At 39.8% G+C, this 12,813-nt stretch overlaps 2 protein-coding genes across 2 annotated transcripts in view; both read left to right on the forward strand.

Moving 5' to 3' along the window:
* limk1a (LIM domain kinase 1a) overlaps positions 1-4,733 on the forward strand; it is a 60,797-nt gene extending 56,064 nt beyond the window's left edge. The window contains exons 15-16 of the mRNA XM_016485606.1: positions 278-435; positions 3,860-4,733. Of these exons, the coding sequence (XP_016341092.1) occupies positions 278-435; positions 3,860-4,013 (312 nt within the window). The 3' untranslated portion in view covers positions 4,014-4,733. The remainder of the gene's footprint in view (positions 1-277; positions 436-3,859) is intronic.
* A 2,735-nt stretch (positions 4,734-7,468) lies between these two features.
* Positions 7,469-12,813, forward strand: part of septin4b (septin 4b) — a 78,870-nt gene continuing 73,525 nt past the window's right edge. The window contains exons 1-2 of the mRNA XM_016485613.1: positions 7,469-7,564; positions 10,979-10,986. Of these exons, the coding sequence (XP_016341099.1) occupies positions 7,513-7,564; positions 10,979-10,986 (60 nt within the window). The 5' untranslated portion in view covers positions 7,469-7,512. The remainder of the gene's footprint in view (positions 7,565-10,978; positions 10,987-12,813) is intronic.

The raw sequence follows: 12,813 nt of genomic DNA on the forward strand, positions 1-12,813 counted from the left end.
GTGTGTGTGTGTGTGTGTGTGTGTGTGTGTGTCTGTGTGAGTGTGTGTTTGTGTGTGTGTGTGTGTATGTGTGAGGTGAGTGTGTGTGTTTGTGTGTGTGTGTGAGGTGAGTGTGTGCATGCTGTAAACGCTCAGAATAACAGCTCTCTCCACATCAGGCTGCTGTAGGCTCTGTGTTTAATGAGAAACACTGTGAGTTACTCCGTCATTACAGAGGAAGCAGTGGTTGGTTCAGTGTGTGGTTTAGGGACGCTCTGTTCTCTCCTCTCCATCTCAGATCATCGGCCGAGTCAACGCCGATCCCGACTTCTTGCCCCGTGCCATGGATTTTGGGCTGAACGTGAAAGAGTTTTTGGAGGATCACTGCCCGCCTGACTGCCCGACCGCTTTCTTCCCCATGGCGGCGCTCTGCTGCGATCTGGACGCTGAGAAACGGTTAGACAATCCAACACTGACCACACATGTGCATCAGGACATTCATATAAACTATTAGGGCTGTCAAGTGATTCAAATTCTTAATCTAATTAATTACATGATGTGCTGATTAATTAACTGCAAATTAATCACACATCAATTTTGTCTGAAAAAAATATCAAAAGATAATTTAAAATTAGTGCTGTCAAATGATTAATCGCGATTAATCGCATCCAAAATAAGTTTTTGTTTACATTATATGTGTATGTGTACTGTGTATATTTATTATGTATATATAAATACACACGCGTACAGTATATATTTTGAAAATATTTGTTTATACATTTATATATTCATATTCTTATATTTTATATTATATATAAATATATTTAATATATAAACATACCATATTTTTCTTAAATATAGACATGCATGTGTTTGTATTTATATATACATAATAAATATACACAGTACACACACATATATCATGTAAACAAAAACTTTTATTTTGGATGCGATTAATCGTTCGACAGAACTATTTAAAATCATTGTGTTACATCAGAAAAGCATTGTATAGACATTACAAAAAGGTAGCTTGAGAAAGAAATATTTTGATTCAGCATTGCATAAACAATGATAACAAATGGGTATCAGTGGGGTTTATAAAAATAAATACATAAATATTGAAATATGAAATAATTAAAAGAAAATTAAATGATAATCTAAATGTGAAACTAAAACTGCCAGTAGGTGGCAGCGAGGCACTTAACGAGTTTGTCATTGAGTCATTCATTCAAGTGATTCAATTCAGAAATGGAGTCTTAATGAATGAATTACTGAATCATTGAAAAAAAACATGTATTCATTCAGTAACGAATCACCGCTGTGTGTTGATCAGAGACGCTCAACAGTTCCTCTTCAGGAACTCGAGCTGCGTCGGAAACGCTAGGGGAACGCCCTTCAGCGTGACGGGCTCTGAACCTCGTGTGTAATCAGACCAATAGATGGGCGAGACGTCACGGCGGGTGACGTAATGAACAGGAAGCTATAAAAGCACGTGCGGTGAGACCACCGTCAGCTTTTTGTCATTCAGCAAGCGCTCTATGTGTGTGTCAGTTGTGAGTCTTATTTGGTGTTGTCTGTCCCGTAGAAAGAAAAATAAAAGAAAGAATTATGTCTAAAGCACATGAAAAGAAACACCATCTGAGTAGGGGCGAAGGCAGCCAGCGTTTCATCTTTGCTGAGGGTGCCTTCGCAAGCGTTCCCCGCGATGCGGGTCCCGCTTCCACCGAGGCGGATTGGCGATTACGCTTGTGGGGTTCGCAGCTGGAACTGGCGGAGGGAATACAAGCAGGGCAGACCAGTTGCTTGTTTGTTACGGTCCCCTTAAGAGAGGTCTGCCGGCAACTAAACAGACCATCAGTCGGTGGATAGTGGATGCCATCTCCAGCTGTTATGAGTCCTCTGATCTCCCTTCGCCGTTAGGGGTCAAGGCTCACTCAACTCGTAGTGTGGCAGCCTCTAAGGCTTTTTTAGCGGGTGTTCCGATGCAGGACATCTGCAACGCGGCGGGTTGGTCCACGCCCCTTACCTTTGTTAGGTTTTATGGTCTAGACTTGCGAGCCACTCCTGGCTCTTCTGTCCTCTCGCCCTAGCTGTGCAATCTTCCACACTAGGCAGAGACTTAGAAGTCTGGCGGTGTGGGCATTCTCGTTCCCCTAGCATTTCCGACGCAGCTCGAGTTCCTGAAGAGGAACGTCTCAGGTTACGTATGTAACCCTAGTTCCTCGAGGGAACGAGACGCTGCGTCTCGGTGCCATACGTCCGGCGTCCCTGCCAGTGCTTGCTTCATTCCTAGGAGCTGACGCTGGTCTCACCGCACGTGCTTTTATAACTTCCTGGTCATTACGTCACCCGCCGTGACGTCTCGCCCATCTATTGGTCTGATTGCACACGAGGTTCAGAGCCCGTCACGCTGAAGGGCGTTCCCCTAGCGTTTCCGACGCAGCATTTCGTTCCCTCGAGGAACTAGGGTTACATACGTAACCTGAGACGTTCTGCTGTGACTTTATAGTAATATTTTTGTTTGCAACAATATTGACAATATAAATCAATGTCACATTTGCAGTGATGCAGATATCAGGGAATCAGCACTCTTGCTGGTGTGATATTACTAAACTATATCATGTGATATAAATATAAGAGGAAGAGCATATCTTGCCCTCATTTGTGGGATTTTTGGTTCATATAACGGCATTCTGATTGACTCCAACACACAGTCAGTCAGTCATCCTGCACCGTCATATTAATCGCACGAAATGAACATGTCAGGGATGCACGATATTAGATTTTTGCCGATATTCGATATACCGATATTTTTCTAATTATTTTAGCCGATGCCTATACTGATATACATTTCCCTTTGTTTTGAAACACCACCGAAACAGTCTCTCCTGTGTGGAAGCTATGAACTAATTATTTTTAATTTTGAGCAAAAACTTAGAATGTTAGAACTAATAAACTTGATCAACTTTATCTTTTTTTTTTATGGCAGTACATTGAAAGCCTTGAAAATAACTAATAAAATCAATTTTTGCTGTGTTTTTTTTTTTTTCCTTAAACAGATGTAGTTGAAACCTTAACATTTTATTTGTGGATTTAACATTAATAGATGGTCTGAAGCAATAGAGCTGTAAAAATTCTAAAAAATCTTTTAGAGCTCCTTATATTAGATTTTTCTTAATCCGTTTGAAAAAATATATTACATCCTACTGAATAAATCTGTATACATTAAATTATTTAATTTACAAGTGTCATGTTTGTGATTTTTATTAATGTAAGTTATAGCTTCTGACCTTTAAATCAAAACAGACTCTTGATTTTATGACATCAATTACTGCTTTATTTATTCAGAAACACAAGTTGATGCTCAAAATGTTATTTGTGTATTTTACTTTCATGTTATTACAAGTAGGCCAACAGCATCCCCTCAGTAAATAAAACACTTTACCGGACGTGTGGACTCTCTCGCACACCGGACGCGTCGTTCTGTACTGCATTCTCAGATTAAATGCAGCGATGCAAAACAGTGAATCTAATCACCGTTCAGGCAAAACTGTGCTTCCAGAATGAGCCACAGTGCTGAGGTGATCTGATCGCTAGCACACCCTGAGCACATGTGAGCTATCCGTCTTATCAGCAAGACATATCTGCTTACTGTTTTCAAATTGGCTGATACCGATGTTTACATTTTAAGCCTTTATCGGCAGATTCCGATAACCTTTCCGATAATATTGTGTTCCTAGAAACATGTTAAATCGACAGCCCTATAAACAAAATTTAGATAACAGATAGTTATTTTTAAGCAATTACGGTTGATTTGACAAAGCTAAAATAACAGAAGAGTGAAACAGTGCTGATAGACGTGTGTGTGCTCTCTGCGCAGGCCTGCGTTTGTGAAGCTGGAGTCGTGGCTGGAGAACCTGAAGATGCACCTGGAGATGGGCCTTCATCTGGTGTCCGAGCTGGAGCTCATTCATCAGGACTTCTGCCGGAAACACTCGAGCAGCAAGAACGGCCTCCACACACACCCAGAGTAACAGCACAGACGCTCAGTGCATGTCTGCTGTGGCTTACGGTGCGATGTTCTTCATGCGTTCACGTCTCCCTGATGAAGCTCGATGAGATGTGAACGCAGCAGAACACGAGACTCGCGCGTCAGCAGTGTTTTCGTTCGGTACATCGCGCTAATAGTCCTCGTGTCAGGCATTTCCCGCAGTGTAAACAGTTATATTGTAAATGTGCAGACATTGTTTTGTATAGTGATTGCGCATTGGCATACTTTCATCTGGATGTTTGCTGAAATGCAAGTCCTCATGAGAAGATCAGGACAATAATGAACTGTCCGACACGTGAAACGTCATACAGGTCAACTCTAAGCTTCATGGGTCAAATTAAGGGACTGACTCTCCTCTTACCCCCAAATCAAAAATACATGTATATATGTGTTTTGCATAAAACAATGAAGCCTTTTCTTTTAATGATGATTTAGTATTTAAATTATAAAGTAAATATGCATCACGTTAGTATTTGTTGTAATGAATGTATTTTATGGTGATTTCTCTCAAAGATCTTCACAGGCTTCGTGTTATTGTGCAAAATTGGATTTCTGATTTCTTTCTTTTGATTTGGGGATGAATCTCGTCGAGCTGACAGGACTTCCTGTGGTTTGCTGTGATCTCAGCCAATCGGAGCGCTCGGTGCTGTTGGACTGATCTGGAGGAGTTTGTTCCCAGGCCTGTGTTTGAAGATTTCAGACTGTGTTAACACCGCTGGTGTAAATATTTTCTCTGGATGCGCTGCATGTGTCACGGTCACGTGCTCCACTACTGATCCAGCTGTTCTCGTAAAGATCAACAGATGTTAAGAAAACACAAAGGAGGACCGCCAGGAAAGCACGTGTACAGACGGAAAAAAGTAAAAACAGCCTCTTCTTTGCTCTTCTTGAATAGAACCACTATTTTCTCTTTTCTAAACTGTTGAAATGCTTTGATTTGCACTATGTGTGAAAGCGGCTGCTTGTTTGGTTTGGTGACTGTATGAATGCCCTTCACTGATGGAGCCGCGGGCCCCGAGCAGCAGATGCACGACGCGTCTGATCCCAGTGCAGTTACTAATATAAAGCACCTCATCAAAGCTGCTGTTAAATGACGGTGTTCACTATCAGTGTGATTCGGACAGTGTCTAAACAGATATTTGGCTACTGGTTAATACTGTGTGCATCAGTCTAGCTGACCTCAAGCCAGTTACTGCGTTCTTTACAGACAAACACCGGCTTGCTTTATTAAAAGGATAGTTCACCCAAAAATGAAAAATTCCAAACCTGTAAGACCTTCGTTCATCTTTGTATCGATCTCCTTGCTATGTTTCTGGATCTTCATCATGTAAGGACACTTGCTGTCTACGGAGGGTCAGAAAGCTCTCGGGATGCATCACAGATATCTTAATTTGTGTTCTGAAGATGAATGAAGGTCTTACGGGTTTGGAACGACACGAGGGTGAGTAATTAATGACAGAATTTATATTTTTGGGTGAACTAACCCTTTAATTTTGGAGCCCTGTTGATCATATTGGATAACAACAATCTCAGTATTGTCATTAACAAAACGCCATATTACTATGAAAGCCATTACAGAGAGTTGATGATGAGTGCATTGTTAGAGTTTCTGTGGTGAGTCTGCGGCTGGACACGCTCAGAAAGAGCACTTCATACACGTCCACGAAGATCACGTCGTGTCACGGTTCATATCTGTTCACAAACTCATCCGCATCAGTGAGAAAGGGCTGAGGAAGCCAGAAGTCCATCTGGTGACGGAATGCTGCAGCTTCTTCTGGAAGCGATGGTTTTACCTCCACATTGCTGTGCCTTTGTTTAATGCTAGCCTTGCCAACGACTCGTCGTGTGATTTGAGCCGGATGAGTTAATGTCATCATCGCTCACCTGTTTCCTTTTGTTCTCTACATATTTATATGTTCCACGTTCCCGTGTTCAGTTTGATGTTTGATGTTCATGGTTTCCTGTGATTTCATGTTTTTACTGAAGCTGTGAAAATGACTCTGCACTTTAAAGGTACTGGCCGTGAACGGAGGTGATTCAGGACAGAATAAAGTGATGCTCCTGATGATACGCTGCTGTCTCTCTCTCCACACTCACTCATGCAGGGTTTAATCTCCACTGATGAGATATTTAGCTGATCATGACTCTGGTGGATACAGTGGCAGTATAATGTGTCATGTATTCATCTGAAGACACTGACAGGCAGCAGGGGTCATTCACAGTCTCACATGCACTGTACTCTGGCAAAAACAGCCTCAGCTCAGAGAGAGAGCGAGGAAATGCTCATGAAAGACATGCAAGAAACCTTGATTAACAATGATTTTAAGTAACGTCAGGGGAAACACTGGTCATTATTTGTTAATATTTATTTTGTATTCATTTAATAAGAATATGGGGAAATGTACTCATTTATCATGAAAATTACGTCATAATTATAATAATAGCCAGATTCTTCATATAGTATTATCAAGATTACATTATATTTGCCACGCATTTGGCCTGACAAGAAGATGAGGAATGAAGCTCGGGTTTGGCTCGTCCATATTTTCTTTTTTCCTTTTTTTTTTTTTTTTTTTTTTATATAAATTTTTTCCTCACATTTTTTTTTTTTTTTTTAATGCATAAATTATTGAACATTACAGAATATTCGGACAAGTAAATCCAGATACACAGAAAAAAGAAGAACAATCTTAATCTGTAGGTCATCTAAAAGACGAGAGAGAGAGAGAGAGAGAGAGAGAGAGAGAGAGAAACACATAAACAACTAAACAATAGTTCAAGTTTTCTTCTTTTTTCCTTCAGACACAGTCAAGGACTACAGCGCGGGAACTATGCCAGAAAAATAAATAAATCCTCCATGAAATCTAACAGTATGCCATTCTTTTTGTGAGTAATTTGCATTAGATACTTTTTCAAAGATTCCCTTTCTAATAAAAATAAATTACATTTTGGTATGCATTTCGCAAATTTCTGTTTATGGATATAATATTTACCTTGCAAAAATATAAAAGCTAACGACGACATAATTTTGCTTTTGTGTGAAAAAGTGCAAATAACATAATTTAAAGAGAGCATTTCTTTGCACAAATAAAAGAGCACTACCAAATCTGAAAGACAAATCACAATTATAGAAGTCTTCCTCGTGTGTTACAGAAAACGCAAGTATTATCAATGTCCAAGAATTTAGAAAGAGCTCCTTACATGGGTACATTTTGTGAAGTATTTTGAAACGTGCCACTTTAACTTTGTTCAAAATACAAAATTAGTAAGGATTTGAGCAGGCCGCTTTCCAATGAACGTTACATTCCAGAAGAGTCTTGCTCTTGGCTCCTCCATGTGCGATTGTTTTGACGCGCGCGTGACGTCACGCCTGCTCTGCGCAAACTCCAGCCGTCTGTCCGCGCTAGCGCTGCTGCTTCCGTCGCTGGATTTCCCAGAGAGGAGTCTCTAGGAGCACGGAAGGGTCTTTCGGTTTCAGCGCGATGGAAAACTCGACTGTCAGCAGCCGGTTGAGGACTGCGCTCTTCAGTCACGGTGAGTGACGCCTTTCTGTCTCAAACTCGGCGTTATCGCGTCGCATTCCTGCGGGAGAAACTGCACACAGTGAGCCCAGCTGATGCTCTCATCCACAGCTTCGCCAACAAACCTAACTGAGTGACTGAAGCCGGGAGAAGTCCAGAACTGTTTCTGATGCATTTACTTCAGAAGCACGAAGTGTTCGCAGTGTTATCTGTCAGTGTAATAACCATAACTCAGCGCGGGTCTGTGGTCAAACTCCTCACCTCTCATACTGTCAGGTCAGAACTCTGTGTGTGCTGTCTTGAGATGCTGCTAGTGAAGGCTGAGAGACTAGTTATTACACGGGTGAAGGCTGAGAGACTAGTTATTACACGGGTGAAGCGCTGAGAGACTAGTTATTGCACGGGTGAAGGCTGAGAGACTAGTTATTGCACGGGTGAAGGCTGAGAGACTAGTTATTGCACGGGTGACGGCTGAGAGACTAGTTATTGCACATGTGAAGCGCTGAGAGACTAGTTATTGCACGGGTGAAGCGCTGAGAGACTAGTTATTGCACGGGTGAAGTCTATACAGACACACAGCGACTGCAGCCTCAAGCGCATGTTTGCTTGACAGGGACTTTACATTTAAAACTATTATTATTAACAACTATCAATATCCTAGCTACCACCTAGCAACCAGCCGGAATATCACAGTTGCTTGGCAACACCCTAGCAACCACCCAGAACACTGCAGTATATAACCTTCAAACCTCCAGGCAAGGCAAACAAACAAGTCAAAGTTTGATCAAAGTTACTACCTATTACACTGGTACTGAGGACACCGAATTCCAGTAAAACATGATTTTATGAAATAATGTCACGCAGATATCTTGTGTGTTGAGAGTGTGTATGTAGTGAGTGAAGTATGTTCTTCAGGTATGCAGGCGTTGACTGTCAAAACATTCACAGATATATTTCATCAGCCGTGAGCTATTGTTCTTTCATTGTGCTTTCAGTTTGTTTGTTTTGGCAGCTCCTCCACTCCCATGGCATTACGGGGTAGCTCAGTGTTCAGAGGTTGCACACTTCAGAAACTATAGGGACCATTAAAGGGCTCTTTCAATCACAGTTTCCTTCCAGGGCATTGAATCATTCACTCCCTAAAACTTCCCACAATGCACCATGATAGCAGGGAGCATCTTTGCTCACTATGTTCCCTTAACAGAGTTAAGTGTCCTGATGCGTAGTGAGCCACTTACCAGTGCCTGAATCCATGTACACAATCTAGTGATTCACACAGAGGAAGCCGTTTGAGATGTTTGCCAGTGTTGGAGAGTAACTAGTTACACGTGACAGAATTAGGTCATTTAATTACAAAATAAATGTAACTGTAATCAGTTACTGAGAGAAAAAAAGTGTAGGCCTAATTAAATTACAGTTATGAAAATGTTAATGATTACATATATTCACAACTGAATATTTTCACACACATACAGATTTAATTAGTTTCTTTCATAAATTGCATTGACTGCTCTAAAATATGAGACACCAATGTCTCAGGAGTTTAGGACACATGCTCATGTGATAACTGTTTTATTCCCTATTTGGGTTTATATGCTTTATTTTTAAGATTAACTGTTTTTCCAAGGCATTGTTAGATATCAGTGTTTCTGTCATAGCTGTGAAAAGATTTGATTTCAGAAACAGTATCATAGCTACTAAACTATATCTTGTGATTTTAAATCTGTATTTATCCTCAGAATGATCTTAAGGTAAAAAGAGGTGCTAAAGTCTGATTCTGTGGTGGATGTGCTTCAAAATGAAATGATTATAATCTTACTTCGAGTGATGAGGGATAGTGAAAGTCTGACAGTAATCAGAGCACTACTGTAATGTTACCCTGCCTGCTTTACATGCTTCAATATTATTAACTGTTGAAAACATTCATTAGATATTTAGAAAAGTAATCAAATTGAATCAGTTACAATACTTTAATAAAGTAATTGAAATAGTTACACTACTTATTACATTTAAATAGGGTAACTTGTAATCTGTGACCTGATACATTCCAGAAGAAGCTTCTGAACGCTGTCTGATGTGGTGTTCTTCACACAGTGAGTGTGTGAGTGTGTTCAGTCTCTGACACTGAGGTACAGTGTTGATGATCCCCGGCACATGATCAGTATTACTGGAGCTCTGTGATCAGATTCTGGGAAGCACAGTGCAATGGAAGGAGATTCCAGCAGCACTGGTTGATAAGACGCTGCAGAAGGAGAGGAGAGGTGTTACATCACGATCCTGTGGAGAGAAGAGCGGGAAAAGGAAGCACACTAACTGTTGACCATCTGCACTCACGCTGCTGTAAGCCGCTCTGTCCAGCAGGATCGATGCCTCCTGTGCAGACAACACACAGTCAGACGCCTCACGTTTGCAGTGACTCTGATCACAATAGATCGGTGTTATGTTACTAGTACTGTTACTGCAACGTGACATGACCATATGAGATGCTGCATCCCACAATGCAATGCACTTGCACTGCTGTTTGAATGTCTTTATGATTGCACAATGTGTACAGTGTTTTACATGCTATTTAAACAATAGCCAGCAGTGTTGCGAGTATTGCAGCTGATGTAGCATGCTAGTGTTCGCGTCTGAGCACAGTCATCATTACAGAGCCAGGACACACTCATTAATGCACTAAACCCATGAGACGTTCCTCCTGCAGGACTGGGTTCATCTCTGAGGTGCAGCTGAAACACATCTCTGCTTAGATTTGAGTCAGACGTGCAGAAATACAGAGATGCGTCAAACGGGATTTGGGCTCTGGCTTGATTTGGCAGCCATCAGCGCCGTCGAGCATCATCTGACTGCAGGTTCACATGCAGACACATGCAGACAGCAGGAGTATATGCACAGACAGCAGCGACTTGGCTTGTAGAAACAGAGCAGAATTATGTTTACAGAGAAAGTCTGCTGGAGGATTCAAAAGAGAAGCTTTCAGAAGTAATCTAGGGTAACTGCATGAATTCACCATGGGTTAAGATTAGGATTGTGCTGCTTATTACCCAGTTATTGTATAGTAAGAGCTGTTATTACTGATACAGTGCCCGTCCTTTTGCAGCTCCTTTTCTCCTGTTCTTGTTTGATTGAATTCTCTTTTCTTTATGAAGTAGTGTAAAAGGCTCTGGAAGCGCATGTGTTGTGCATGTGCTCTCCATCTGTGAAGGTTTAACACGTAAGATCAGCTTGCGTAAGGAAAATGTCCATCATCACACCACAGCAATCCAGACAAAGCGCTCGAGCCTTGCACTGATTTTGACTGCAGTATTATTGTGTCTCGTTGGCATTATTTAGAGTGAGTTTGATACTGAAGTGTGTTTTCTGCTCTCTCTCTCTCTCTCTGGGTTGCTGGTGCTGTCGGATCCGTCCTCGCCTCGCGCTCGATCAGATGATGAGGTAAGATCTCTAACCGCTGTGTGATGATTTATGATGGAGAATAGTAGCACACTGTACTGCTCATACTGTACTGTATACTGCAGGCGGTTTACTTTTATTCACGATCCTAACCAAACTGGGGACGCCAAATGCAAACGTTAAAGAATTCTTTACTTAAAGCCTTTATGTATAATGCATTATAAAAGTCGTTATAATACATTCATTATGCCTTGTACCTTATGCACCTTATAATGCATTGTACAATCTTGTGAATAATTGTAACCACAGTTTATACATTGTAACACTTATCAATTCATTGTTACACTATGCATTTTAAATTTGGTTATAATTACACGACCAGTCAAAAGTTTCTGAACAGTCAGATGTTTAATGTTTTTTAAAGAATTCTGCTCATAAAGCCTGCATTTATTTGATCCAAAATACTGCAAAAGCAGTAATATTGTGAAATAGTTTTACTATTTAAAATAACTGTTTTCTATTTTAATCTCTGTTAAACTGTAATGTATTTCTGTGATGTGCAGCTGTATTTTCAGCATCATTACTCCAGTCTTCAGTGTCACATGATCTTCAGAAATCATTCTAATATGCTGCTGCTCAAGAAAAAAATATTATTATTATTATCAATATTTAAAACAGTTGAGTAAATTTTTTTCAGGATTCTGTGATGAATAGAAAGATCCAAAGATCAACATTTATCTGAAATAAAAAGCTTTTGTAACATACTCTGTACCATTCAAAAACTTGGAGTCAGTATTTTTTTTTTTTATGGGGGAAGAAATTATAGAAATTAATACTTTAATTTAGCAAGGATGCTTTAAATTGATCAAAAGAGATAAATGCTGTTCTTCTGAACTTTCTATTCATCAAAGAAACCGGAATAAATTCTACTCGGCTGTTTTCAACAATAACAACAATAAATGTTTCTTGAGCAGCAAATCAGCATATTATACTGATTTCTGGAGATCATGTGACACTGAAGACTGGAGTAATGATGCTGAAAATACAGCTTTAATCACAGAAATAAATTACAGTTTAACAGAGATTCACATAGAAAACTGTGATTTTAAATAGTAAAAATATTTCACAATTTAACTGTTTTTGCTGTACTTTGGATCAAATAAATGCAGGCAGAATTCTTTAAAAAACATTAAACATCTGACTGTTCAAATACGTTTCACTGGTAGTGTAATTATAACAAGATATAATGTATTACAATGCACATTATGAATAATTATAATGCATTATAGCTAGGGATGCTCCGATCCGCCTTTTTCACCTCCGATACCAGTGAAGTTTTTTTCCCTCATTTAAATAAATGTAGAATTTATATATCTCTGTGTGTGGAACTGGAAAAAACAATATTTTGTGTGGAACAAATAAAAGTGTTGCACTAAACACTAAATATGGTTACACATTGCTATTTGTATTATAAAACCCATTTGAAAACATTCATGAATGTATTTATAATTTATAATAAAATTAAAATACGTTTCTTTTAAATGTATAGCATATTTTTTTTAATAAGGCAACAACATATGATAGATTCGATAGGTAAATACAGTGACATATGATAGATTCGATAACAAATGCAGTGCGGCACGAAGCGCTTATAATATGCGCATCCGGTGTGCAGAATGATGCGCTTGCATTAAATACTGCAAAGCACAAAGGGAAGAGAAATTGGTGCACAGTGTATTATATCTGTGCAACAGTTATTGAGCCTTTCTTTTAACAGTTTTAAATTTCAGTTACTGTGCGCGTTAAAAACAATTTATAGTCTTTTCTACGCCCGTGTTTTGTTCTCACAGACACCCGGTAGCAAGTAAT

Source organism: Sinocyclocheilus anshuiensis, unplaced genomic scaffold, assembly GCF_001515605.1.
Source record: "Sinocyclocheilus anshuiensis isolate Anshui unplaced genomic scaffold, SAMN03320099.WGS_v1.1 scaffold501, whole genome shotgun sequence".
In the NCBI taxonomy this organism is placed as follows: domain Eukaryota; kingdom Metazoa; phylum Chordata; class Actinopteri; order Cypriniformes; family Cyprinidae; genus Sinocyclocheilus; species Sinocyclocheilus anshuiensis.